This window comes from Ornithorhynchus anatinus, chromosome X1 (genome assembly GCF_004115215.2).
Source record: "Ornithorhynchus anatinus isolate Pmale09 chromosome X1, mOrnAna1.pri.v4, whole genome shotgun sequence".
Taxonomy (NCBI): domain Eukaryota; kingdom Metazoa; phylum Chordata; class Mammalia; order Monotremata; family Ornithorhynchidae; genus Ornithorhynchus; species Ornithorhynchus anatinus.
In genome coordinates, this window is record NC_041749.1 from 13,771,083 (window position 1) to 13,798,892 (window position 27,810).

At 49.4% G+C, this 27,810-nt stretch overlaps 1 protein-coding gene across 1 annotated transcript; it reads right to left on the reverse strand.

The window, feature by feature from the left end:
• On the reverse strand, nt 1–27,680 carry SLC30A6 (solute carrier family 30 member 6). Its single transcript, XM_029051478.2, has 14 exons — nt 27,635–27,680; nt 21,857–21,943; nt 18,747–18,831; nt 15,679–15,721; nt 14,341–14,406; nt 12,874–12,954; nt 11,857–11,892; nt 10,072–10,166; nt 8,359–8,407; nt 6,511–6,630; nt 4,587–4,689; nt 4,231–4,278; nt 2,864–2,932; nt 1–1,408 (listed from the first exon to the last, which is right to left on the reverse strand). The coding sequence occupies exons 1-14, from the start codon at nt 27,635–27,637 to the stop codon at nt 911–913; spliced, it is 1,383 nt and encodes a 460-aa protein (XP_028907311.1). The 5' UTR covers nt 27,638–27,680; the 3' UTR covers nt 1–910.
• Nucleotides 27,681–27,810: the final 130 nt, after the last annotated feature.

A 27,810-nucleotide genomic window follows, 5' to 3' on the forward strand; every position in this document is an offset into this window, starting at 1 on the left:
TTGCACTCAGATCTCAAAATATTTATTTAAATTGGAGAATATTACAGATTCCATGTGAGGAGGGTAATTTCCATAAGTATCTATTCTGAAATATATAAAAAAAAGACAAATCGAAGGACTTTAAATGACCGATACCACTGGGCAATTTTTTTTGCCCTTTTTCCTTCACCAAAAAACTACAGTATAGAAAGTTCGTATTTATTGCACTAAGAATTTTATAATTACCTAACAAAAAATATAACGAGGAGAAGGTAATACAGTAGCTACAGATACTGAAGTTACCGAAACCTCTAGATGATATGTGAATTTAAAAAAAAAATCTGGTCTCTTAATTTCAGAATTTAAAGTCTTGCTGGGTAGTAAAATATGGAAACATCTTGGAATAAAACAAAACACTTTTTCTTCTTTAAGAAAAAAATGCACCCTGAACTTTCAAACCCAAAGGCAGCCCCCACCCAATAAAATCATTCACTGGAGAAGAGCGGCAGAAGAGCCTTTTTCTTGTCTAGGGAGATTTCTCTCCTCCCTTGAGATGCTGCTCATTACTCAGAAGACAGCAAGACAGAATACTCAACCGCTGTGGAAGAAACAAAAGGGATCCCAAGGGATTTCTCTCCCGGGACAGTCGAGCGATCGCATTAGAGTCGAAAACAAAAATCAAAGAGGAGAAGAAACATTATCTAGAGGAAAACCTCTTCGGACCTCCCAAGTCTGGGGAGAGACTGGGAAAATGTAAATCTCACCGATTCGATTAACCCGGGGGCGGAGGGACGCGACACCGTCGATCTGTACGATTTACAGCAAATGATCTTCTGGTAATTATTTTTCTTAAAAAAACGTCGTTTAGGAAAATAAACAAGTTGAGGAGTCGGTACTCTGACGCCAATAAATAAAACGCAACGGGAGAGTATCACGGTCTGGGCTGGCCTCTGGCGTTAGTTCCGAATCTGTTGGGAAGATTTGTAAAGCCAGTCCTGAATCCTTGGGTGGCTCCCACTCCCGGCATTCCAAATCCTGGGCTGAATGCGCCGCCGTAAGGGGTGGCTCCGTGGTTAACGCCCAAACCGAACGGTCTGGTTTGGGTGTTGAGAAGGACGACGGGGTTCACGTTCTTCCCCGGGGTGTCGAAAGAAAATTCCGGAGGCGGGCTACTAGGCTTCGTCGGAGTGGACGTGACGGGGTTCGGCTCGTCGGCGACCCTCAGAGGAGGCATCGGGATGATGTGATGATCGGAAAGGTTCAGCATGTTGGCCGCGATGGGCCCCGACACCAGGGCGGGCCTGATCCAGTCATCCTTGAAAATCTGAACGGTCAGCGTGGACACTAGAGTGTAGAGCCGGTTGGTCACGTGAGCAAGGACCATCTGCTCATTGGCATCTCTTCGAATCCGCACGTGCACCGATCCGGCCTGAGAGGGGGCCAAACCAGAAGAAGAACGACTCTCTGAGGATCTCGTCAGAGGGACGGACTTCGCTTCACTGCTTCGGCGAAGCGGCGAGGCCTGGTGGGTAGACCACGGGCCTGGGGGTCAGAGAGGCCTGGGTTCCCATCCCGGCTCTGCCACTGGTCTGCTGCGTGACCTCGAGCGAGTCACTTCACTTCTCTGGGCTTCGGTTACCTCATCTGTAAAAGGGGGATTAAGACTGGGAGCCCCACGTGGGACAGGGACTGTGCCCACCCTCATTGGCTTCTACCTCCCCCAGCGCTTAGAACCGTGCTTGACACATGTTCGGTAAGCACGGAACATCATCATCATTATTACTTTTGACTAAGTTGTGACCCCGGGCAAGACCGTGAGCCCCATGTGGGACGGGGAGCGTGTCCAATCCGATTCGCTTGCATCCACCCCAGCGCTTAGTATAGTGCCCGGCACATAATAAGCGCTTAACAAAAGCCATTATTATTATTAGTATTATCAATGAGGCCGAACACTTTCTCATCCTAGGCTGGGGAGCTCCTGAAGCCGTTGAGCCAAGCTCGGCCCAAATCCGTGAGGCCGGAAATTGGCCAAGGTCCCGACTGTCTCTGAGAGCGAGTCCGACCCCTCGGAGGAGGAAACTGAAAGAACGGCACCACCTTCTCAGTCTAGTCCAGTTCCAGAGCACGTGTGAATACAAAGAGACGCTTCTGGACCAGAAGCCGGAACGGCAGCGGGGAGTCTTCGGCCAGCTATAATAACTGGGGGATTTGCCGAGCGCTTACTATGTGCCAGGCACTGTACCAGAGTGCTGGGGTGGATACGGCAAATTGGGTTGAACACAGTCCCCGTCCCGCGTGAGGCTCACAGCCTCAACCCCCATATTACAGATGAGGTACCCGAGGCACAGAGAAGTGAAGCGACCTGCCCAAGGTCACCCAGCAGACAAGAACCCTGCGACTCCCGGGCCCGGGCTCTATCCACTACGCCACGCTGCTTCTCGGCGGGATGGCTAATCTGCTTGGATTTGACCTTTGGTCTTGATGCCCGGGATAGGGGCGGGTGGGAGACGGGAAGGGGAGAGAGTGAGAAAGGGAGACGGAGAGAGACGGGCCTGTCGCCATCCAAATTTCTACAAACGGAACCCAGTCTGTATATGCACCGAGCCCAGCTAACGTATTTCTAGCCGATCTGGGTAGCTCTGGGATTCCTCTGGTCCTCGACGGACTTCACCAGCAGCAGGACCATTTGGTGGCAAAACCTCATATCATTTAACTTTTGACGATAACTGTTCTCTGCGAGGTCTCGGGTAAGAAAACCCCTTGCAATTTAGGTTGCCCAGGTAGAACCACAGGTCAGAAAGGTTAAAACATCGTTTTCACGAAGGTGGCCAAATCTTATTTAGGATACAATGAAAGGCAAAGACAATGGGCTAACATTACATACCAGTGAACCAAAACCCAGCGTCCAAAAGTGCTCATTTCGGACTTCCAAGACTCCATCCAAGGTTGAAACCTAATACAGATCCCCAAAATAGTTAATGAGCCATACCTTTTAATATCGTCACGTAGCTCTGAACTACCGACTCTATTTCAATGAGTTCCCGATATTTTATTTTTAACAACTTTTGACCCATTTCTCCATTCGACAGTATCACGACACTTCTACTCCTTGAAGACCAGTTGTCCGAAAGCAAATTTCAGGCCTCGGCCTGTGGGGGTGCCTGACGCATAGCTCGGAGTGACTTTTGGCTTCATCAGAGTGCTAGGCAAGAACGTTATAATAAATCATTCTAGGGGAGAGGAAGTCCAGGTGAGTGAAGATTCCTTTGCAATCATCATTTTTACTTATGTTTCTTATATTTCATTCTCCGCAACTGTTTCAGGTGAATTGGGTGTTTCCTCCTGAGATGCTGCGTTTTACTTACATGTGGTCAATCAATGGTATTTACTGAGTGCTTACAATGTGCTCAGCTCTGTATTAAGTGCTTGGGAGAGTACCATGCAATACAGTAGAATTAGCAGATATGTTCCCTGCCCATATGGGGCTTACAGTCTAGAGAGGGAAATGGACATTAATTTAATTCCCTGACTGAGCCCTCCTGTCCTCCTCTCCCACTCCCTTCTGCGCTGCTCATTCTTGCTCCTTCAATCATCCTCTCTCCCTTCCCCACGGCATATATGTATATATCTATCTGTTATGTATTTATTTATATTAATGTCTGTCTCCTCCTCTAGACTGTGAGCCCACGGTGGGCAGGGCAAGTGTTTGATGTTATATTGTAGTCTCCTAAGTGCCCGGTACAGTGCTTTACACACAGTAAGAGGTCAATAAATAAGATTACTATTACTCATAATATGAATAAGTACTTTATAATATTCATCGAACACTTACGGTGCGCAGGGCACCGTACTGATCGCTTGAGAGAGGACGATGTAACAGTATAACGGAGTTGGTAGACACGCTCCCTTCACACAGCGAGCTTACAGTCGAGGCCCGGTCCCTTTGGTTAACTCTCTTTGTAAATGATGTCTAACTATTCTTTTGTATCGCACTCTCCCAGGTGCTTAGTAGTGATCTGCATGCAGTAAGACTTTAACTGATACAACTGATTGATTGATTAATTAAACAATCGTATTTACTGAGCACCGTACTAAGTGCTTGGGAGAGAACAGTACGACCGAGTGGGAGACGCGTTCCCTGCCCACAGCAAGCTTACAGCCTAGCGGGGCGAGACACACGTCGACGTACATGCACAGAGGCCTTTAAAGGATTCCAAGATGAGGCTGACTTTCTAACTGGAGCCCTCTTACCTCTCTGATAAGCTTATCCAGCTGACCGATCACATGAGGTGGGGTGGTCTGGAAGAAAAACATTTGAGCACGTTAACCTGACGTCACACTACAACAGGGTGAACCTAAGAAGAAAGGACAGGGTGGTTAGAGACCGACGGCACGGCAATGGGGACCACTGGCTTCTAGGGCAAGCTGAGTTTGACCTCGCGACTTCGGGGGTAGGAGCCGTGCCGAAAGTCGCCCGTAAGTGGCGGGGCAGGAAAGTTGCCCTGATTCACCCGGCAGGGATCAGCGTGGGGGCTCGTCCAGACTCCCGAGGCGATCGCTGACCCCGAGAGCTCTCGAGATGTGGTTTTTAAGCTCCCCTCACTCACCTGGAGTAATACTTTTCCACTGTACACACTCATGGGGTACATAGTACCAAATGTCATCAGAGCGATGGCTATGGCCGAGGCGGTGTCTACGGCAAAGTAATTACTGCAACAAGAAGAAGATCATTCCAAGTGTAAATATCTGTTTCTTAGAACCTGCGGCCAAATCATCTCGGGCTACGATCTCATCGGATCTCAGGAAGAAAAACAGCGTTTTGAAGGCTGGCCAGTGTCTGGATGGGAGAGCCAAGAGATCCCAATTAGTCTCCCTCGACTGGGCCGCTACTCTGAGTGCACAACGGAAGAGCAGATTGGTAAAAGACTGGGTTGGAAGTCAGTGTATTAACACGGACGGACGGTCTCCCCGGCTACCCATTAAGCAACGTGCAATTGGGATAACTAGAGATATCTGTCTGGGCAGTCGCATAGCATTTGCTGCATCAAGCAAGAGACACTGCAGAGAGAGAAAGGGGGAAACAGAGAGAGACAGAGAGAGAAAGAGCATGAGAGTGAGCACTGCTGGCTATCTCCACATATTTAACCCTACTCAATCTCTTAGTTTTATTTATACATATATAAAAATAAATACATTTATTTTTCATAAGTATATAAATACATTATATATTATATTATTGTCATATTATATGTATATGTGCTTACTCCGCACCAGGCACTGCACTAAGCAATGGAATCGATACAAGATCGTCAGGTTATACACAGTCTATGTCTGATATGGGGTTCACGGTCTTAATCCCCATTTTACGGATGAGGTAACTAAGCCCGAGAGAAGTCAAGTGACCACCCAAGGTCACAGCGTGGCTCAGTGGAAAGAGCACGGGCTTTGGAGTCAGGGCTCATGAGTTCGAATCCCAGCTCTGCCACTTGTCGGCTGTGTGACTGTGGGCAAGTCACTTAACTTCTCCGTGCCTCAGTTCCCTCATCTGTAAAATGGAGATTAAGACTGTGAGCCCCACGTGGGACAACCTGATTCCCCTATGTCTACCCCAGCGCTTAGAACAGTGCTCGGCACATAGTAAGCGCTTAACAAATACCAACATTATTACGCATAAGACAAGCGGAGGAGCCGGGACTAGAATCCAGGTCCTTCTGACTCCCAGGCCTGGGCTCTATCACTAGGCCACGCTGTTTCTTGTGCTTATTAAACACATCCATTAAAAGTCCGATTTAAGTAGTTACTCGGAGGGGGTAAAGTAAGTTGGTCATATGAGGGCTGATGAAATTGACAGGTGAATCCGTTGATCTTCCGGCGGACTGGACAGTACCCGGTTGGCCCTTTGGCACATTCAGAACCCCCCTCGCCCCGCCCTGAAGGTATCTCCTCAGGGACTTCCCAGGGAAGATGCCGAAGTGGCTTTTCAGTGGGAGCTCGAGATAACACCCATAGTCTGGGCCACTCAGAAAACCTCACCGGTTGGATGCATCCAAGCTGCCGAAGCGCCATCCCCGAGATGCTCTGCCATCGGTCGGGGAACCTTCTAGAATTTCCCTCCCCCTGCTCCCACCTTGGGAGCACCCCAATCTTTCCGGTGAGGAAGGACCCTTTGGCTAAAAAAACCCCAACCACCCAGCCTGACTCAGGAACCGGCCAAGGGCAGAAACAGCGTCAGGGCTACGGATGAGGAAGCTGAGGCCCAGAGAAGCGAAGTGATTCACTTCACTATAGAGAAACGGGCCATAAGCCACCGGTTTTCGTTCCACGTCACTGTACGCCTTCGGTCACTCACGTCCACGGCACGTGGGGCTCTGGCGATCAGTCCCTGAGGGTCTCAGAGCCAAGCCCGACAGAGACGCGCTCGTTTTCTTCGTCGGGGACCTTGCGCGGAAGGGACGACTCTCAACCTCGTGACCAGGCCTATTCATCCGATCGTGGACGAGGGGCGGAGCGTCCAACAACGATGGTACTTACTTAATTTCAATTAACATGTATGTAATGCAGAGAGCGAAAGCCCCAGCGAGATCAATCAAGACGAAGGGGTTCATTCGGGGCAGGAAGATACTGCTGAGCCCAGGAATGATGCCGCAGACACTGTGAGAAAACAAAGGCAAGTTTCATCGGCAGAACTCGGACATTCATTCTCCTGACAGCCTGTTTTCTAAAAACTGCACTTCGGCGGGTACTGCCTCCCCCGCCCCACCTCCAGCCACTCCGCCATCAGCAGCTAGCCCAGCCCCAAGGGCAACTCCACCCACCCAAGGGGCCAGTGGCCACTCAGCTCTTCCTGGCTCGCCCTCCAAAGTGGGAAAAATAACGATAACTGTGGCACTTCTTAAGCGCCTACAATGTGCCAGGCACGGTACTAAGCGCTGGGGCGGATTCAAGGAAATCGGGTCGGACGTGGAACTCACAGTCTCAATCCCCATTTTAGGGAGGAGGGAACTGAGGCACAGAGAAGTTAGGCAACTTGGCCAAGGTCACAGAGCAGACAGTGGCAGAGCCGGGATTAGAATCCAAGTCCTTCTGGCTCCCGGGCCAGGGCTCTATCCACTAGGCCATGCTGCTTCTCCGAATGTCCTGAGCACGCTGGGAGGAGTCGGAGGACTGAGGTGAGGGGATGGAGGTGACACCAGATCTTGGACAGAACTCAGAGAAGATACAACAGGGCAAATGACTCTTCCGTTCTGGGATGAACTGACGGACACAAACACACACGTCCATCCCCCATCTCCCCCCACCCTCCAAATAATAACGATGACATCTGTTAAGCGCTTACTATATGCCAAACACTGTTCTAAGCGCTGGGGGAGATACAAGGTGATCAGGTTGTCCCAGCTGGGGCTCACAGTCTTAATCCCCATTTTACAGATGAGGGAACTGAGGCCCAGAGAAGCGAAGTGACTTGCCCAGAGTCACACAGCTGACAAGTGGCGGAGCCGAGAGAAGTTCCGGGCTTCTTCATACTAGCCCCTCTCCCGATTCTATAATAATGATGGTATTTGTTAAGCGCTTCCTATGTGCAAAGCACTGTTCTAAGCACTGGGGGGGATACAAGGTGATCAGGTTGTCCCAGTGGGGCTCACAGTCTTAGTCCCCATTTTACAGATGAGGTTATAGAGGCACAGAGAAGTGAAGTGACTTGCCCCAAGTCATACAGCTGACAAGTGGGGGAGCCGGGATTAAAACCCATGACTTCTGACTCCCAAGCCCGGGCTCTCTCCACTGAGCCCCGCTGTTTCTCTTCCATCGCTCCTGTTCCCACATTAATCCTATCCCAGCTGTCCGATCACGCTGTAAACGATCTCCTTGTGGCCAGGGATTCTGTCTTCTGCCTCAGTGGCACTCTCCCATTTGCCAAGTATAGTGCTCTGCACACAGTAGGTGTTCAACAGACACCATCCAGAAGGGGAGGATGGAAAACTGCTCTACCGCTGGGTGTGAATGCCGGAGGCAGCGTCCCCAGATTTGCACTCACTCCCCGAAGCCGGGAAGGTACGCCTCCGAGCAACTCTACACTTCGTTGACTTCCGCTCGAAGGTAGACGCACCACAAGTGGTCCGGCAAGAGGAATGTGAATTCTCCGACTGGGGGAGCGGGGCGAGGGTCGGGGGACATCCGTCCTTCCGACTGCATCGTGAGAACAGGTTATTCCAACAAACTCAGCGAGAAAAGGAAAGTTGGAATAAGATGTTCCTGTCCCTTCTGGCTCATTTAGTGACCTGCAGAATGACCCCATCAATGATTAAACTTAAGCTGCCGTGGACTCTTTCAGCATTTCCTTTTCCAAGCCACGAGTCGTTAAAGCTCATAAAACCGTACCTTCTACTGAGATCCGCGACATGCTCCTGAAGCCAACTTGTACTAGCAGCTGTGGAAAAAGATCCAGAGTCATTCATCGCCGACAGTCAGAGAGAAAAAGAACCCCCGACACTTTTCAAGTGACTTCACTCTCCAATTGGTCGCCTCTCCTCCCGGTCAAATTATTGGGATTGTCTCTATCTGTTGCCATTCCAAGCGCTTAGTACAGTGCTCTGCATATAGTAAGCGCTCAATAAATACTACTGAATGAATTATTCAGTGTGCGAGCTGGGAAAAGTGTGAAGACCGACAGACTTCCGACCGCCCCTTCGGTTGCCCTAAGTGATAAACCGATGAGCCGAAAGAATTAAGCAAACTTCCTAAAACCAGGAAACTCACTAACTCTTGCGTCTGGAGTTCCACAGCCCGAGGACCCTGAGCCCTTGGGACCGGGTCAGACTCTACAAGAGCCAAACACATCTGCGGTCAGGCCGGGCTCGGACCGCACCCACCTTCCTCCTGCTGCCCAAACTGCAGATTGAGACACGAGGAGGAAAGGGAGGAGGTGAGATAAATGCCCATCTAAATACGCTCCGAAGCCAGCTCAAAGGAGCGCGTCCAAGTTGCCTTTTTGCCGTGGGGCTCAGAGGACGTTGGCGGCCGCTCAGGCAGTCTGTCAATCGCTGAAGGGGCAAACCGTTGCGTGGCTTTCGGAGACGGGGGCTATTTTCAGGCTTGGGCCCACCAGAGAGAAGGCCGAGTGGAGTCGGACCCTCGAAATCCGGCCCGGGCAGAGCTCTGTCGTGACCTATACGTGCCACAGTTCCATCCTGCCACTCAATGCCCGGTTCAATGGGTTTTTCCTCTCTTCTTCCTCTAGGGTTTCCAGAACACTAAGGGGTTCATCCATCTGGAATTTCATCTCTGTATTTCTACGGTGCGAGTTCCTCACCTGAAGCTCCTGAGTAACTTAAGAAACTTAACTTTCCAGGTGAGGGATCAGATCCCTCAACTCCTGTTCCCTCCTCCCTGCCCCTTTCTGGGCAGTAATCGGCTCTTCCAGGAAAGGCCCCGCCTCCGGTCTCTTCCACCTCTCCCAGACCCTTCCACTGTTAATAATCATAATAGTAACTGTGGATTTGTTAAGCGCTTCCTATGTGCCAAGCACTGTTCTAAGAACTCTGGTAGATACAAGGTAATCAAGTGGGACACGGTCCCTGTCCCACACGGGGCTCACAGGCTTCATCCCCATTTTACAGGTGGGGGAACCGAGGCACAGAGACGTTAAGTGACTTGCTCGAAGTCACACAGCGGACCCGTGGCAGAGCCGGGATTAGAACCCACGTCCTCTGGCTCCCAGGCCCGGGCCCTTTCCACTAGGCCATGTTGCTTCTCTTTCCACTAGGTCACTGCTGCCTTCGACCCCTGCCCCCGCCTCTGTCCACCCACTACAACGATATCGACTTTGGAGCCGGATAGGTCCAAAGTGCTTCTGCGGCTCATTACCTATTTTGAAATCAGAAGGAAGCTCGATTAAAAAACTGGTGACTGCCGGTATAGGGCTTCCTCCCCATTAAAATCCCCTTTAGGCAAGACTGCCAAGGGGATTAGAAAGAATATTTGATTTACTGTATTTTTCTCAAAGGAGCTACGTAGATCTAGATGAAAACAGTTACTGTCTTCCTTGAATTTCCTTAGGCCTCTGGGCAGCTAAAAAAATAAATAAATAGATACCTTCAGAGACGTAAGCAAAGGGTTTATTCCGAACGGAAAGCATTGTAAACAAGTTGAAGGAGAGAGCCACGAAAGTACCGACTAACAATCGGCCCCTGGAGAAAAGACAAAAAAGACAACTCATCGGTATTCTTCCCTGACATCAACATATAATTTCACAGGGCACGGAAAAACTATTGCCAAAGAACAGGACTGCATAACAGAGTTCTGAATGAATCAAGACGGAAACAGATAGCCTACAGAGTCTCCCTTGTATATACGGAATATATAAAAGCATCGTCAGAAGCCACGAACTCTAGCCTGATTTTGCAGCAAGGTGATGTCACTTGGACACGGCATAAATGCTGCCTGAAAACCCGTCTTGTGGAAGAGTCCCAACGGGCTCATCTCTGTAAGGTTCTAGTTTGATTTATTATGACGTTTTATATTTATCTACTGCCTACCTTCCAAGGAATTCATAACACTTTACAAATATCAGCGGCTCGCTAATCTTTGTCTTCCTCTGATACAGGTTAAGGGCAGGCAAGTGAAACTCATTCCACAGAAGGGAGAACCGGGACAGATAGTGAATGATTTGGATCAAGGTCATAGAGTGAGTTGCCAAGTCAGTAAACAGGTCATCTATCTCCATCCACAGAGCTCCTAGGTTTTTCCTTTCCAATTGTGTACCCTGTATTAGCTGCCAGGAGTTCTTCTGAAAGAAAACAACTCGAAGTCCAGGACTGGAAAATACTCTCGAAAATCTGTCGTCCAGATCTGAACACGTGACCAAGACGCAATGGACACGGCGGTCACTGACACCGAGCAGACGTCTCATTCCGCCACAAAATGGGAAGAAAAGTAAACTGCTGCTGCTTTCTGTAGTTATCAAAATTCTAGTCTTACGTATGCATTTCAGGCTGCTCCGCCGAAACAATCTCAAGTCTCACAAGATATGACGCCCCGTTTCCAAATGATCCACCACTGGGGTTTCCCCACAATCGTAGCTGGTGAATGCTGAATTGGGCAACGATGGTTTCCTCTCGTCTCTACGGCGACCAGGACGGCAAACCACCTCTTATCAGCTTAGGGAAGCACGGGACTGGGGAAATGGAATGACTTTTCCCCGAGCCCAAATCTGAACTGAGTTTCCAATTCCCAATACCATGCTTCGACCACACTGCCTCTGGCCACACGAGAAGCAGGAGCTTTTCAGAGTTGGCAGGGAAGAGAGGCGGGAGAGGAGGCTAAAACCTCTCAAGCGGGCACTTAAAATATTTCCCTGAGAGTTAATTTTGGCATCGCCTGGATCCCGCGTTCTTACAATATTTACTACTGAGGAAATAAGCAAGTCAGGCCGGGTCACCTCGCCCTTCTTTCGGGAGGTGAGAGCACAGATCCAGCCGAAATGGTCAGCAGTTGCCTTACAAGATCTAAAGGCGCGATCTTAAAAACGTGAAACTACTCTAAATTTTTCACGAGGTGGTTTTGGTCTGGTAGCGGAGACTCGAGAGGCCAAGCGAGAAGAACTGCGGGGACTGGAATGTCTAGAAACGTCTAGAAATAGGCTTTCTCTTGCAGCAGTGGGGAAGGAGGGGCTAATCCACTCCAGCGATCCTCTTTCCCCACCTTCGGAGTCGTGCGCTCGAAGGGCCCTAGGAGTCGAGGAAAAAAACATTTCAACACTTTAAAGACTTTGGCAACAGCCGCTGCCGTCCCTAACTCCAAGCAGATGTCTCATTAAGCCACAAAACGAGAAGAAAAATAAAATGCCAGATTCACTGGTTACCAAAATTCAAGTCTTACGTATGTATCTCAGGCTGCTCCAAAAAGCGTTCGGCGCTACGAGAGACAAACGAGAAGGGTTTTGGTAAATAACTTCTTCGAATTTCAAAGTTGAAAAGAATCGTATTAAATACAGATATTCAATCGTATCCATTGAGCGCTTACTGTGTGCAAAGCCCCGTACTAAGCGCTCGTACAACACGACGACAGACACACTCCCTGCTCAGAACGAGCCTACGTGCGGAGCACCGTACTAAGTGACTGGGAGAGTAGGATGCCACAGAATTAGCAGACACGTTCCTTACCCGCAAGGAGCTTACACAACCACGAGTTATAAATGCCTGCTGCCTCGCCCAGCTCCCTTCCCCTACCCCTTCTCCTTCTCTGCCCCAAGGATGCCAAGCGGGATTGAGAGTAAACAAGCTGGGAGCACAACGACCTTCATTCGTTAATGTGGCTATGCATTAATATTGCGCTGAACGATTGAGTTATTCATTTAGAACTACTCTTTGAGATCAAGTTAATTCCCATCATTTTCAAAGAAAACGTCAAAGGCTAGCTGCACATGAAGCTGCGACGTCTAGGGGATAGGGCCTGGGAATCAGAGGCTCCCTAGTCTGCTGTGTGACCTTGGGCAAGTCACTTCACTTCTCTGGGCCTCAGTTACCTCATCTATAAAACGAGCATTAAAACCGTCAGTCCCCCGTGGGACACGGACTCTGCCCAACCTGACCTTTTATCTGCCCCAGCCTTCAATTCAACGCCTACCTGGCTCATAGTCAGCGCGTTTGGCTGGTATTTGTTAAAAATACCATAAAAAGAGACGCGGTTATTGTCAAAATAACATTCTAAACTCTAAATTCACAATAGCCTCCACAAATTCAGGATGGATGATAATGCAACTCTAGTCTTGGGGTATTTTGAAAACTCTCTCCCTGGAAGTGTAAGAAAAACTGCTTTACCTTCTCGAACAAAAGAACTCTGCCCGCTAATTGGCCAGGTGAAAATGTGAGGAAAATTACTCTAGTAAACTCTTACCTTTCTTTTAATATAAAGAGAGCTCCCAGCTGGGCCAGAACGGTAGAAGCAAATACTGCTAGGACTTCTAATCTTTCGAACCTAAAAGTCCAAAAAAATTCCACAGATTGCTCAATTCAATTTTAATCTCCGTTTACCACAATAAGCCACATTCATAGCAGAATAAATACGGTTACTATCCCACTGTTCCTTGAACGGTGATCGTTTCAGTCCAGTAACTAATTATTTAAGCAAAATAATTTCCTACCTGTCTTTTTTCAGTCCTTATTTTGCCATGATAAGAACAGCCCATTCAAATAAATATTAAAAGGACACATCACTTGAGCTCAAGACTTTATTCCGTTCTAAGGTGTATGCTGTCCACAGATCGACACCCTCTTTCCAGGACATCCGGGCCCTGATACTAGGGAATACAGGTATTAGCTAGTACCGATTCAAATGGCAAAAAAGATATTAAGGTTAAAGGGGAGAGGGAGAATGGCCCTGAGAGATGGGAGAAGAAGGGACAGTTCCCTCTTTCCAGGCCTTCAGGAACAAAACCCATCATTAGACACTTTCCTCTCCCAGAGGTTCACGGCACTCATTTTCTCCACTAAGATTCCTCATTCTCAGCGCCTGGTTCCCTCGAAGAAATGTTCGGACTGTACGACAGAGAGCTTCGTTGTTGCAACTTGGCTAGCGAGACCCGGGAATCCGAGGATCCCGTCCCACAGTCCCGTCTGACTGGAAAGGTGCCAGGTAGAAGGACTCGAACCCATGTCCTCTGACTCCCAAGCCCGGCCTCTTTCCCCCGAGCCTCGCTGCTTCCCATTTGTGCATATTGTTATTGCTGTGCTGAACTTTACTGTGCACAGCGTCTCACATCTCTGAATATTTTTTTAAATCCGTTTCTGGAGAAGAGTTTTCTATGAATTCATCCTGCTTCCAATCCTGGGATGCTCTGCATATTTCTTCTAGTTTTCAATATTATTTCACTATTCTGCAGGTAGAAGCAGCCCGGCTCGGTGAATAGAGCACGGGCCTGGGAATCAGAAGGACCGGGGTTCTAATCCTGGCTCCGCCATAGGTCTTCTGTGGGACCTCGGGCAAGTCACTGAAAACTTCTCTGTGCTTCGGTTAGCTCATCTGTAAAAGGGGGAATTAAGACCGTGAGCCCTACGAGGGACAGGGACTGTGCCCACCCTGACTAGCTTCTATCTACCCCAACGCTTAGAACGGTGTTTGACACATAGTAAGCCCGTAACGAGTACCATAATAACGTGGTAATTCTTTCCTGAGAATAATCTGAGTTTTCACTTCCTGGGAAACGTGCCTACCAACTCCATTATATTGTACTCTCCCAAGTGCTTAGAACAGTGCTCTGCACACAGTAAGTGGTCAATAAATTTGATCGATTGACTCCATAAGGCTTTTTTCTTTCATTTTGATGCTAACATTTTGACCTGCGGTAAAGTTACTCTTACTTACCCAAATGAATATACTGGGCTTGGTTTCCTCATCATTACCCAGTAGCTTATGAGACATGTCATTAAACTACATAACAGCAAAGAAAACAAGACAATATTAGGAAAAACAAATGTAGCCAGTTTAAATTAAGCCATTTACTTTTTAGTTTTCACAAACTGCTGAGAAATGTAAGGACATGGAAAATGAATAACCACTTGTACTAGAGATTTAGGCTCCATTACAGGCATCCTAACAGAAACTTGGCCTTTATCTGAGGATTTCGAAAGACTGTGTGTGTGTATATATATTCATTCATTCATTCATTCATTCATTCAATAGTATTTATTGAGCGCTTACTATGTGCAGAGCACTGTACTAAGCGCTTGCAATGTACAAATCGGCAACAGATAGAGACAGCCCCTGCCCATTGACGGGCTTACGGTCTAATCGGGGGAGACGGACAGACAAGAACAATAGCAATAAATAGAATCAAGGGGATGTACGGCTCATTAAAACAATAGCAATAAATAGAATCAAGGGGATGTACACCTCATTAACAAAATAAATAGGGTAATAAAAAAATATATATCTGTTGTGTATATATACACATATAATATACATATATATGTATATGTATATATACACATATAATAATAATAATAATGTTGGTATTTGTTAAGCGCTTACTATGCGCAGAGCACTGTTCTAAACGCTGGGGGAGAGACAGGGTAATCAGGTTGTCCCATGTGAGGCTCACAGTTAATCCCCATTTTACAGATGAGATATGTATATGAGATGTATATGTGTATATATGTATATGTATCCATACACATATAATATATATTATTATTATATGTGTATATATACACAACAGATATATATTTTTATTGCCCTATTTATTTTGTTAATGAGATGTACATCCCCTTGATTCTATTTATTGCTATTGTTTTAATAATAATGTTGGCATTTGTTAAGCGCTTACTATGTGCAGAGCACTGTTCTAAGCGCCGGGGGAGATACAGGGTCATCAGGTTGTCCCACGTGAGGCTCACAGTCTTCATCCCCATTTTGCAGATGAGGGAACTGTGGCACAGAGAAGTGAAGTGACTCGCCCACAGTCACACAGCTGACAAGTGGCAGAGCCGGAAGTCGAACTCATGACCTCTGACTCCGAAGCCCAGGCTCGTTTCCACTGAGCCACGCTGAGATGTATATACACACACACACATATATATATATACATATACACAACAGAAATATACATAAAAATATATATCTATAGATAGATAGATCTATCTATATATACATATATACAAACACATTTAATTAGAAGATAGGATTTTAAAGAAACAAACCTACCTGAAAAGGTCAAATATGGTCAGATACGTATATGCAGTTAAAGCTGCAAAACAAAAATTTTTTTTTAGGTATTTTAACAGAATGTTACTGCAGCCACTGTAAAACACGGCTTCTTCTGGGATTTCTTTATCTCCAAAAGATCCCAAAACCTTTTTGAGAACCATCTTCCTACTGTGACTTAACCCTCTAATTCTACCCTACTTGACCACTGTGGGGTACGCAGTGGATTTTCATTCCCTGAGGCCACATTCTCGAGGTTTCAGAAATGCCCTGACCTGTTGTCTTGTAGAAGGCCAATTTTAAGGGCTATTCGCAGGCCAATAGCCCAAAGTCTTCCTCCTTCGAACCTCAAATAATCTGGGAATTACCTAAGCCAATTTCTCCGGGTTTGCTAGACATGAGATGGCCAACTAAAATAATCCTACAGTTTCATATTTGCATGTTTTCTCTAATCATGAGTCATTTCAAAAGCCTAAGCATTCCCAACGCGCCTGTACTTGCCAACCACTGTCACCGAGAAAGGGGCTACTGTGACCGGAGCAGGTTTATTGTTGTCGTCGTTCTTTTTTTTTAATGGCATTTGTTAAGGACTTGCCACACGCCAGACACTGTACTAAGCACTGGGGTAGATACAAGCTAATCAAGATGGACACAGTCCATGGTGCTCACAGCTTTAACCTCCATTTTACAGAAGAGGTACCTGAGACGTAGAGATGTTAAGTGACTTCCCCAAAGTCACAGAGCAGGCAAGTGGCCAAGCCGGAATTAGAACCCAGGCCCGTGTTCTTTCCGCTCCCTCTGTTAAGTGGCTGAACGCAACAAGAAACAGTTGAAGGATTCCAGTATCTGTCATCAGCCATCACTGACCGCCTTGAGCAGAGAGGAAAGAGTCCAGGCTTGGGAGTCAGAGGTCATGGGTTCGAATCCCAGCTCTGCCCCTCGTCAGCTGTGTGACTGTGGGGAAGTCACTTAACTTCTCGGTGCCTCAGTTACCTCATCTGTAAAATGGGGATTAAGTCTGTGAGCCTCACGTGGGACAACCTGATTACCCTGTATCTACCCCAGCGCTTAAAACGGGGCTCTGCCCATAGTAAGTGCTTAACGAATACCAACATCACTATGATTATTATTATTATTTAGGATGGGGAAAATGCAAGTGGTCAGGAGGGACTGCCAATCTGAAGGGACCTCTTATTCTGGGCCTGCTTCTCCCTACGAGTGACAAGAGAGTCTTGGGGAGCAGAGGACCGATGTTTGCGATTCTTATTCCCAGAACTGTCGCAGGGGCTTGTAGTTCCGTTCTTTCGACGCCTCTGCCAGAGGACTGCAAGATACCACTAAGTCTGGGACCACAAAATGCTAGTCCTGACCCTGCACTTGAGCTCTATCTATTTTTTGGTGTCCGTTAAGCACTTAACTCTATGAGCTACCTGATTAGCTCGAATCGACGCCAGCGTTTCGTATAGCGCCTGACACGTAGTATTCCGAATCCCCTGAGAGGATGAAAATGTTGACTTACGGAAGAGAAAACAGAAAGTCTCTTGAAAATTTATGTAAGTCAATGTTTATGAAAACAAATATACTATATCATGCCCGGTCTCCCTCTAGAGCAACGGTTCACTAACTTTTTCTCTCCAAGTGGCGGGACGCTATCCGAGAGGCATGAACAAGGAGCTCAAAAGTCCCTTCCTGGATGAGGTCTTTTAGTTAGTCCGATCATCCCGGGAATCCCCCACTCTGCAGTCCTCTGAAGGCCAGGTCATGAAATAGTGGGGTTCAGGCTCGAACCAGCTGCCACCATCGGCTACCATGATTAGGCCGTGAGCCCGTCGTTGGGCAGGGATTGCCTCTATCTGTTGCCGAACTGTCCATTCCAAGCGCTTAGTCCAGTGCTCTGCGCAGAGTAAGCGCTCAGTAAATACTGGGGTGATGGGGGTGGGAGCAGAAGGGGAGCCCCCAACGTGTATCTTGTAGCCCCAGCAGCCGCAGGGACAACTGAACGTGCCCACCAGGCTTAAGAAGTCCCCGCCTCATTCAGAAATAAAGAGGACCCCTGTATCCAACAATCAATCAATCAGTCGATGATGATGATTCTAATTCTGGCTTTGCCACCTGTCTGCCCTGTGACCTTGGGGAAGTCACTTAACTTCTCTATGTTTCAGGTGCCTCTTCTGTAATAATGATAATGTTGGTATTTGTTAAGCGCTTCCTACGTGCAGAGCACCGTTCTAAGCGGTGGGGTAGACACAGGGGAATCAGGTCGTCCCACGTGGGGCTCACAGTCTTCATCCCCATTTTACAGATGAGGGAACCGAGGCACAGAGAAGTGAAGTGACTTGTCCGCAGTCACACAGCTGACAAGTGGCAGAGCTGGGGTTCGAACTCATGACCTCTGACTCCAAAGCCCGGGCTCTTTCCACTGAGCCACGCTGCTTCTCGTTAAAATGGAGGTTAAAGCTGTGAGCACCGTGGGGGGACATGGACTGTGTCCATCTTGATTAGCCTGTATCTACCCCAGGGCTCAGCACAGTGTCTGGCATGTGGTAAGTCCGTAACAAATGCCACTGGAAAAAAAAAAAGAACAATGGCGGCACCTGACGAAACGAAAGAACTTCCAATTCTATTAGAAAAAGCAACCCCCGTTTCCCCCCGCAGCAAACTGGCAGGGTAAATCCTTTAGGATGTTGAAATTATTTTGAAAAGACCGGTCTATTCACAAGAAAATCCCATCCATCTTCCCTGTTGGAGGGATCAAATGGTAACGAAACTTCTCAAACTGACAAATTGCAGGAAGATATTAAATATTGTAATCGCCATGACAGAAAAGATAGCTTCTTCAAAAAAGCACCATTCCAAACCATACGTCCCAATCAAAAAAAATGCACGTCAGTGACGGTCATTGCCTTATATTTCCTAAAAGTAACTTTCTAAATAAAAAAAAGCATCCAAAAGCACAATTCAAAAGGTAGATTAACCCAGATAAAATTCAGGGAATTATTCTGGCATCTAGGATCAGAAAGCTAAAGACAGCAAAGAAGAGTCTTCTAGAAATCAAGGCCGCAACATACCTATACTGTTTGTAGAACTGCACCACATCAGTAAGAATCCGGTGCATAGTAGATTTATGGCACCGAAAAGTAAAATCTTCCAGGACTGCAAATGAGAAAAACATATTTACTCACAGAGCTCTAAAGGAGCCGATGCTATTTTTATTTTTCTGGCTGAATTAAGCACCCGGTAAACCCAGGCAGAGGGGTCGCCTTCTCCCCCGGACCTCGAGGGCGAAGTCGAGCCCCGGCTTCAGCAGGCGGGGCGGGGGGGGAATTCGGCACCGGGTCACGCCGAGCGAGGGCCGGTTTCCGACGGCCGATTCGTGGAGCGTCTGCCCCGGGGAGGACCATCCGGGGGGACGGCGGGGCTTGATCGTTTGAGAGGTCCGGGTGGGGGGATGCGGTAGCTCTGCCGCAGAGTGGGAATGGGCGGGGGGACCACGGGTGAAACGCCGTAGGTTTAAACCGACATCCGTGTGACGTCGTCGGGTGGAATGGCAGGAGGGGACCCGAACGCCTGCGGCCGGCCAGCCCTCGGCACCTGGGGCCGGACGGGCGGACACAAAGACAGACACACACAAACGAGAGACGGACACCAACACAGATCACACACAAACGCACAACCCACACCGGAACGGGGACGCAAACATTTGGAGGGGGGGGTTGTGTGGGAGAAACACAAGCCCACCTGGAAGAAGGAGTCTAGACTCTAAGAGTCTCTTGACCGTAAGCTCATCGTAGGCAGGGTATGTTTATTGTTATACTGCCCTCTCTCGAGTGCTTAGTAGTGGAAAAAGCCGGGGCTCGGGAGTCAGAGGTGGCGGGTTCCGATCCGGCGTGACCTCGGACTAGTCACTTCACTTCTCTGGGCCTCTTTTCCCTCATCTGTAAAATGGGGATGAAGACAGGGAGCCCCTCGTGGGACCACCTGATTACCCCGCATCTCCCTCAGCGCTCGGAACAGTGCTAGGCCCATAGTGAGCCCTTTACAAATACCAGCATGGTTATTGTTACAGTGCTCCGCACACAGTAAGCGATCAGTGAATACAACTGACTGGAAAACCCCCACGAGGAGCAGGCGAGGCTCCTCCGCCGCGTCGGTGTCCGGTGGTCGCCTTCCCAACTGGACGCCGGGTCACGATGCCCAGTTCCTGTCGCAGGCAGGGGAGGGAAGGGTTGGAACGTCTTCCCCCGGGGGCTGAGGCCGGGCCCGGTGGAGTCTGGGACGCTCAATCCCCGCTCGAGGCCCGGAGCTTCCACTCACCAGTCGGTCAGTCCGGAAATCCTATTTATTGAGCGCTTACTGTGTGCAGAGCACTGGTTTAAGCGCTCGGGCGAGTCCGGTAAAACCATCTAACAGACACACGCCCTGACCTCAGTGAGCTTGCACCCCACTGAGGCGGAGAAAATAATAATAATGATGTTGGTATTTGTTAAGCGCTTACTGTGTGCAGAGCACTGTTCTAAGCGCTGGAGGAGATACAGGGTCATCAGGTTGTCCCACGTGAGGCTCACAGTCTTCATCCCCATTTTACAGAGGAGGTCACTGAGGCACAGAGAAGTGAAGTGACTCGCCCACAGGCACACAGCTGACAAGTGGCAGAGCTGGGATTCGAACCCACGACCTCTGACTCCCAAGCCCGGGCTCTTCCCACTGAGCCACGCTGCTTCCCATACGGGGAGGGCCTGGGGGTGCCTATTCCTTGCGATGCCCAAGGACGAGCTGGACCCTTCCCACTTCCCGTCATTCATTTGTTCAATTTATTCATTTATTCATTCAATAGTATTTATTAAGCGCTTACTGTGTGCAGAGCACTGTTCCAAGCACTTGGGAAAGTACGTTACAACAAGAAAGAGTGACAATCCCTGCCCACAACTTGCCCTGAGGCTGGCCAGGCCCATTCCCCTCTGCAGCCAGGGTTAATAATAATACATAATTAGAGTACTTTTTAAGTACTTACTCTGTGCCAAGCACTGTTCTAAACGCTGGGGTAGGTACAAGCTAATCAGGTAGGACACAGTCCCCGTCCCACATGGGGCTCACAGCCTTAATCCCCATTTTACAGATGAGGTAACTGAGGCCTAGAGAGGTGAAGCGATTTCATTCGATCGTGTTTACTGAGCGCTTACTGTGTGCAGAGTCCCAGGACGACCGGAGTCTGGATTAGAACTCAGGTCCTTCTGACGCCCAGGCCCGTGCTCTACCCATTAAGTCTCGCTGCTTCTCGTGGGTTGGGGTCAGGCAAAGGCTGGGGGGGGGGGGGGGGGGGGGGGCAAGTCAAAGGCTCTGCCTCCTCAGTCCCGATTCTGGAGGGACCAAAACCCTCATCGTGCCCCAGGTTGGCACCCCTTCACCCTGGTTCTCTTTAGAAGTTTAGAATTTTAAACTTAGAAAATTCTCAAGTGACCACACTCATTTTCCTACATCCTCACTTCATTCAGGGATGGTTCCGTGGGCCACTTTCCACAAAATGATGGCTATGGTATAGGCATGTAATAGGATCATCCCCTTAACTTGACTTACAAAGTATTTACTTTCAAGTGTTCAAAAATACACCGGTCCCGACAACAGATCGATATATTCTCCTTTCTTAACTCATCTGGCCACCGAGATTAAATCATGGAGAGAAAAACCTGAATTTCAAGTCAATTAAATCATGAAGCCTCTCCGGTAAACAGATTTTTATCTGTTTTAAGACTGAACACTCTGACATAAAACACTACAGTCGAGAATTTTAAAATACTCCACCACACTCTCTACGCCCTAAATTATTTTCTTTTACTTCGGTGAATTTTCCCCTCGCTTTGCCGCAACGCAGATTCTTTATTATACGAGACCACGGCGAGACTCGACCCTACCAATTAAAGTGTAACCCTTGGGTGTTTAAAGCTAAAATACCTCCAGAAGAGATGAAGAGCAGGTCCCGGTATTCTCGTACGTATTACAGAATATATTGTATTCTATCGTATATGCCTATTGTACGCATATTGTAGAATACTATCGTACTACTATAGTAGGAGGAGGAAGAAAAGAATTAATGTTGCCTTCAGGGCACTTTGGTTTTAGGTCAACTACCGTCAGTCCCATCCCACTCAGAATCAGGCTTTGATTAGAAAAATGAACTTACCCTTCTGTCAGCAGCAACCAGCCTAAATTCTTGCGACAGCTTGCCAATGAGAGATCTTTGTGTTTTGCGAAACAGATGTATTGTCCCCTTTAATGACAAAGAAAACAGCCCAAATGAGTATTTCTTTCGCGTCTACCAACGCCACGCGATTTCTAGAAAATCCTTTCCCCCTCTGTCACGGTATCCATCGCCGCGGCAGAGAGCCTGCTAGAGTTTAAAGCTAGCCACCTACAAGTCATTCATTCATTCAATAGTATTTATTGAGCGCTTACTACGTGCAGAGCACCGTACTAAGCGCTTGGAACCTACAAATCGGTAACAGATAGAGACGGTCCCCGCCCTCCGACGGGCTCACGGTCTAATCGGGGGAGACGGACGGACGAGAACGATGGCGATAAATAGAAGCGAGGGGAAGAACATCTCATTAAAACAATAGCAAATAAATAGAATCAAGGTGACGTACATCTCGTTAACAAAATAAATAGGGTGATGAAGATATATACAGTTGAGCGGACGAGCAAAGTGCTGAGGGGAGGGGAAGGGAGAGGGGGAGGAGCAGAGGGAGAGGGGGGAGGAGAGGGTTTAGCTGCGGAGAGGTGAAGCGGGGGTAGAGGGGGCAGAGGGAAAAGGGAAAAAGTCAGCAATAAACGTTTGAATATAAGGCCACCAGGCTTCCGACGTGGCCGTAAAAATTCAAACCATCCCAAGCTAGCTTAGTCATCCATGTCTCTCGCCGCTTTCTGTTATCATCAAGTGCCGTCGCGTCGTTTCCGATTCACCGCGACTCGGTGGATGTACTTTCTCCCGAACGTCCTGTCCTCTGCCGTAATCCGCGACCTTTCTACCGGTTCTTCCCTTAGCGTTGTTAGGGTCCCTAACCATCTAGCCGCCGGTCTGCCTCTCCCAAGTTTTCCCTGGAATTTTCCTGGCATCAGTGTCTTCTCCAGGGAATGAATCCTCCTGATGATGTGTCCCAAATATGCCAAGTCGAGTCATTTGGCCTTCCAGAGACCACTGTGGTTGAATTTGCTCTAAAATCCACTTGTTCGTCTTTCGGGCCGTCGACGGTATTCGCCCTCCCTAACACTTACCAAGCTCTTAAACCCTCTAAAAAAGCGTGGCTCGGTGGAAAGAGCCCGGGCTTGGGAGTCCGAGGTCATGGGTTCGAATCCCGGCTCTGCCACTTGGCAGCTGTGTGACTGTGGGCGAGTCACTTCGCCTCTCTGGGCCTCAGGTCCCTCCTCGGTAAAATGGGGATTAACTGCGAGCCTCACGTGGGACAACCCGATGACCCTGTATCTCCCCCAGCGCTTAGAACGGTGCTCTGCGCATAGTAAGCGCTTAGCAAATATCAACATTATTATTAAAGCGGCAGAGTCAGCCGGAGAGAAACGGAAGCACGAGGGACTTTCAATAAGGGCTGCGCAGATGGAGCTGGAATCAGTCGATCTTTTGTATTGAGTGCTCGCTGTGTGCCCAGCACTGTACTAAGCGCTCAGGAGGGTACAGTAGGATGACAGAGGCGGTGGACACAATCCCTGGCCCCGAGGAGATTACAGTCCAGAGGGGAAGACAGATTCCCTATTTATTTTGTTAACGAGGTGTCCATCCCCTTGATTCTATTCATCGTGATTAAGTTGTCTTGTTTTTGTCCGTCTGTCTGCCCCGATTAATAATAATAATGTCGGTATTTGTTAATCGCTTACTATGTGCCGGGCACTGTTCTAAGCGCTGGGATAGATACAGGGTCATCGGGTTGTCCCCACGCGAGGCTCACAGTTAATCCCCATTTTCCAGAGGAGGGAACTGAGGCCCAGAGAAGTGAAGTGACTCGCCCACAGTCACACAGCTGACAGGCGGCAGAGCTGGGATTCGAATCCATGACCTCTGACTCCCAAGCCCGGGCTCCTTCCACTGAGCCCCGCTGCTTCTTCAGATTAGACCGTGAGCCCGTCATCGGGCAGGGATGGTCTCTATCCGTTGCCCAGTTGAATTCTCCAAGCGCTCGGTACAGTGCTCTGCACACAGTAAGCGCTCAGTAAATATTATTGAATGAATAGGAGGAGTTTGTATTCTAAATGGAGGAGATTGATAGAAATCAATTCGTCTGCTGCCAGCCCCAACTATCCTGGATTGAACGGGGTTGAATTCTTGCAAACCTTTTCTAAGGCGGAGGAAATCCAAGTCAGTGACCAGCCTGCCTAGTGGAAAGGGTACGGGCTTGGGAGTCAGGAGACCTGGATGCTAATCTTGCTCCTCCATGTGCCTGCCGTGTGGAAAAAAATCACCGTTTCTCCGTACCTCGGTTTCCCCTTTTGACAGAAGGGGATTCGATCCCCGTTCTTCTTTCCCTTTAAACTAGGCGCCACGTCCCCCTCGTCAGGCAGGGATCCGATCAGACGGTACCGCGTCGATCCCCTATCCTACTGCACGCCTCACTGCTCGGCACAGCCCGAGTGCTTAAACGTCGCAATTATTAATTTTGATCATCAACCAGGGTAAAGACAGTCCTCGAAGCCTGTCGACGGTAGCTTGGCGACCAACGAGGTCGGGAACGTCGGAGGGGAATAAAAATCACCATTTCTCTGCCCCTCGGTTTCCTCGTCTGTAAAAAGGGGATTCGAAACCCGTCCTTCTTTCTCTTTAAACTGTGCGCCACGTCCCCCTCGTCAGGCAGGGGTCTGATCAGACGCCACCGTATCGATCCCGTATCCTAGCGCCCGCCTTACTGCTCGGCACAGACCGAGTGCTTAAACGCCACGATTATTATTACTAATTTTGATCGTCGACCAGGGCCAAGACAGCTGTCGAAGCTTGCCGACGGCGGGTCGGCGGCCAACGAAGTCAGGAACCTTTGACGGGAATAAAAATCACAATTTCTCTGCCCCTCGGTGTCCTCGTCTGTAAAGAGAGGATTCGATACCTGTTCTTCTTTCCCTTTAAACTGTGCGCCACGTCCCCCCTCGCAGGCAGGGATCTGATCCGATGGCACCGCGTCGATCCTCTCCCCAAGCGCACGCTCCGCCGCACGGCACAGACTAAGTGCTTAAACGCCGCAATTATTATTATTATTCATTTTGATCATTCATTCATTCGGTAGTATTTGTCGAGCGCTTACTCTGGGCAGAGCACTGTACTAAGCGCTTGGAATGGACAATTCGGCAACAGATGGAGACAGTCCCCGCCCACTGACGGGCTCCAGGGTCAAGCCGGCTATCGAGGCCTGTCGACGGTAGGTTGGCGGCCAACGAAACTAGGAACGTCCGACGGGAATACCTTCCACCCCGAGAATGGATAACCGGAGGTCCCGGAGATCGGACGCTTTTCCGCTCGGTGTCTCCGCTTGGATCCCGGTGCCTGCCCGGAGGGAGCAGCGGATCGGGGGTGTGAACGAGGAAGAGGGGTGGGGGGAAGCCGAAAATGCTCTTGAACCTACAGCTGCTACCGAGATTTGGAGATGACCTGATGACCCGGTACCTCCCCCCAGCGCTTAGAACGGTGCTTGGCACAGAGTAAGCGCTTAACCTCCATTATTATTATTAGCAAATGGCAAGTCAGGATCGCAGGCAATGAAGTACCAGAATGATAATGATGGTTAAGAGCTTACTCTGTGCCAAGCACTGTTCTGAGCGCTGGGCACTGTTCTAAGCGCTGGATTCATTCATTCAATAGTATTTACTGAGCGCTTACTATGTGCAGAGCCCTGGACTAAGCGCTTGGAATGGACAAATGTGCAACAGATAGAGACAGTCCCTGCCCACTGACGGGCGCACAGTCTAGTCGGGGGAGACAGATGGAAAAAAAACAATAGCAATAAATAAAATCGAGGGGATGGACATCTCATTAAAACAATAGCAAATAAATAGAATCAAGGGGGTGGACAACTCATTGACAAAATAAAAAGGGTAATGAAAATATGGATGATGTCAGTCTCCTAGCACTGAAAGAATGATGATGATGATAATACTACTAATAAGATCGATGGCATTAAAGTGCTTACTATATGCCGAGCACCGTTCTAAGCGCTGGGGTAGATACAAGGTCAACAGACTGTCCCACGTGAGGCTCACGGTCTTCATCCCCATTTTACAGAGGAGGGAACTGAGGCCCGGAGAAGTGGGGTGACTCGCCCACGGTCACATAGCTGCCGGGGGGTGGAGGCGGGATTCGAACCCACGGCCTCTGACCCCCAAGCCCGCCCTCTATCCACCGAGCCCCGCTGCTAAAATCATCTCAAACGAGGTTGCGATGGGGTGAGACACGTGAGAAGGGACGGGATGAGCAGACAACGGCTGAACGGGAAGCTGAAACTGGGGCTCGGCTGTGAGTTTGTTGAGGGCGGGATTGTCGCTACTATCGTAGTGTGCTCTCCCCAGTGCTTAGCACAGTGTTTTACACACAGCAAGCGCTAAATAAATGCGATCGAATGAATGAAACTAAAAGCAAGGAGGGCACTTGGTAGAGTCCCGGGGTACGTAGAAGATAATCAGGCCCCATAACGTGGCTCAGTGGAAAGAGCCCGGGCTTGGGAGTCAGAGGCCGTGGGTTCGAATCCCCGCTCCGCCGCTTGTCAGCTGTGTGACTGTGGGCGAGTCGCTTCCACTTCTCGGTGCCTCAGTCACCTCATCTGGAAAATGGGGATTAACTGCGAGCCTCACATGGGACGACCCGATGACCCTGTATCTCCCCCAGCGCTTAGAACGGTGCTCTGCACATAGTAGGCGCTTAACAAATACCAACATAAGGGTCACAGGCTAAGTGGGAGCCACAACAGGGACCGAATCCCCGTTCTGCAGATGGGGGAACTGAGGCACAGAGAAGGGAAATGACTTGCCCAATATTATTATTATTAATAAAATGGGGGGGACAAAGCCTGGGAGCCCCACGTGGGCCCACCTGATGACCCCGTATCTCCCCCCAGCGCTTAGCACACAGTAAGTGCTTCACCAATGCCATCATTACTATTATAATTAAAATGGGGGGGGGGTGAAGCCTGGGAGCCCCACGTGGGCCCACCTGATGACCCCGTACATCCCCCCAGCGCTCAGCACAGTGCTGGGCACGTAGTGAGTGCTTCACCAATGCCATCATTATTATTATGATGATTATTAAAATGGGGGGTGAAGGTTGGGAGCCCCACGTGGGACCACCTGATGTCCTTGTATCTCCCCCCAGCGCTTAGCACATAATAATGTTAATGTTAACGTTGGTATTTATTAAGCGCTTACTCTGTGCAGAGCACCGTTCTAAGCGCTGGGGTAGACACAGGGGAATCAGGTCGTCCCACGTGGGGCTCACAGTCTTCATCCCCATTTTACAGATGAGGGAACTGAGGCACGGAGAAGTGAAGTGACTCGCCCACAGTCACACAGCTGACAAGTGGCCGAGCCGGGATTCGAACTCATGACCTCTGACTCCAAAGCCCAGGCTCTTTCCACTGAGCTTAACCAATGCCATCATTATTATTATAATTAAAATGGGGGGGGGGGGTGAAGCCTGGGAGCCCCACGTGGGACCACCCGATGACCCTGTAGCTCCTCCCAGCGCTCAGCACAGTGCTGGGCACATAGTGAGCGCTTAAGAGATGCCAACAGGATGGAGAGGAGGGTTAGGGACAAGGGGCGGGGGGGGGGGGGGGGAAACAAGGAGCCTAGACGATCTACTTCCGGGGTCACCCCGATGACCCCCGCGACCCCCAGCGCGAGCTCATCCCCCCTCCCCCCCACCCACCCCCACCTTGGCCGGCGGCCCGACCCGGCCCGACCCGACCTCACTCACCATGATAAAGGGGCCGCGCCGGTGCGGGCCGCGGGGCGCCTGCGCGGCGGCGGGGCCCGGATTGGCTGGAGCCCCGGCGAGGGGGCGGGGCCGGGCTGGGGGGCGGGGCCGTGACGACGCGGTGATTGGCAGGGGGAGGAGCCTATCGCGGGCCAGGAGATGGGCGGGGGCGGAGC

Bases quoted from the DNA above. Each gene is read 5' to 3' on its own strand.
- SLC30A6 (XM_029051478.2), bottom strand. The intron at 14,407-15,678 runs GTAGGTTTGTTT...GCTGTTATGTAG, and splicing joins ACCATATTTGACCTTTTCAG to TTTAATGACATGTCTCATAA. The intron at 2,933-4,230 runs GTAAGAGGGCTC...GATCTGTATTAG, and splicing joins TGGATAAGCTTATCAGAGAG to GTTTCAACCTTGGATGGAGT.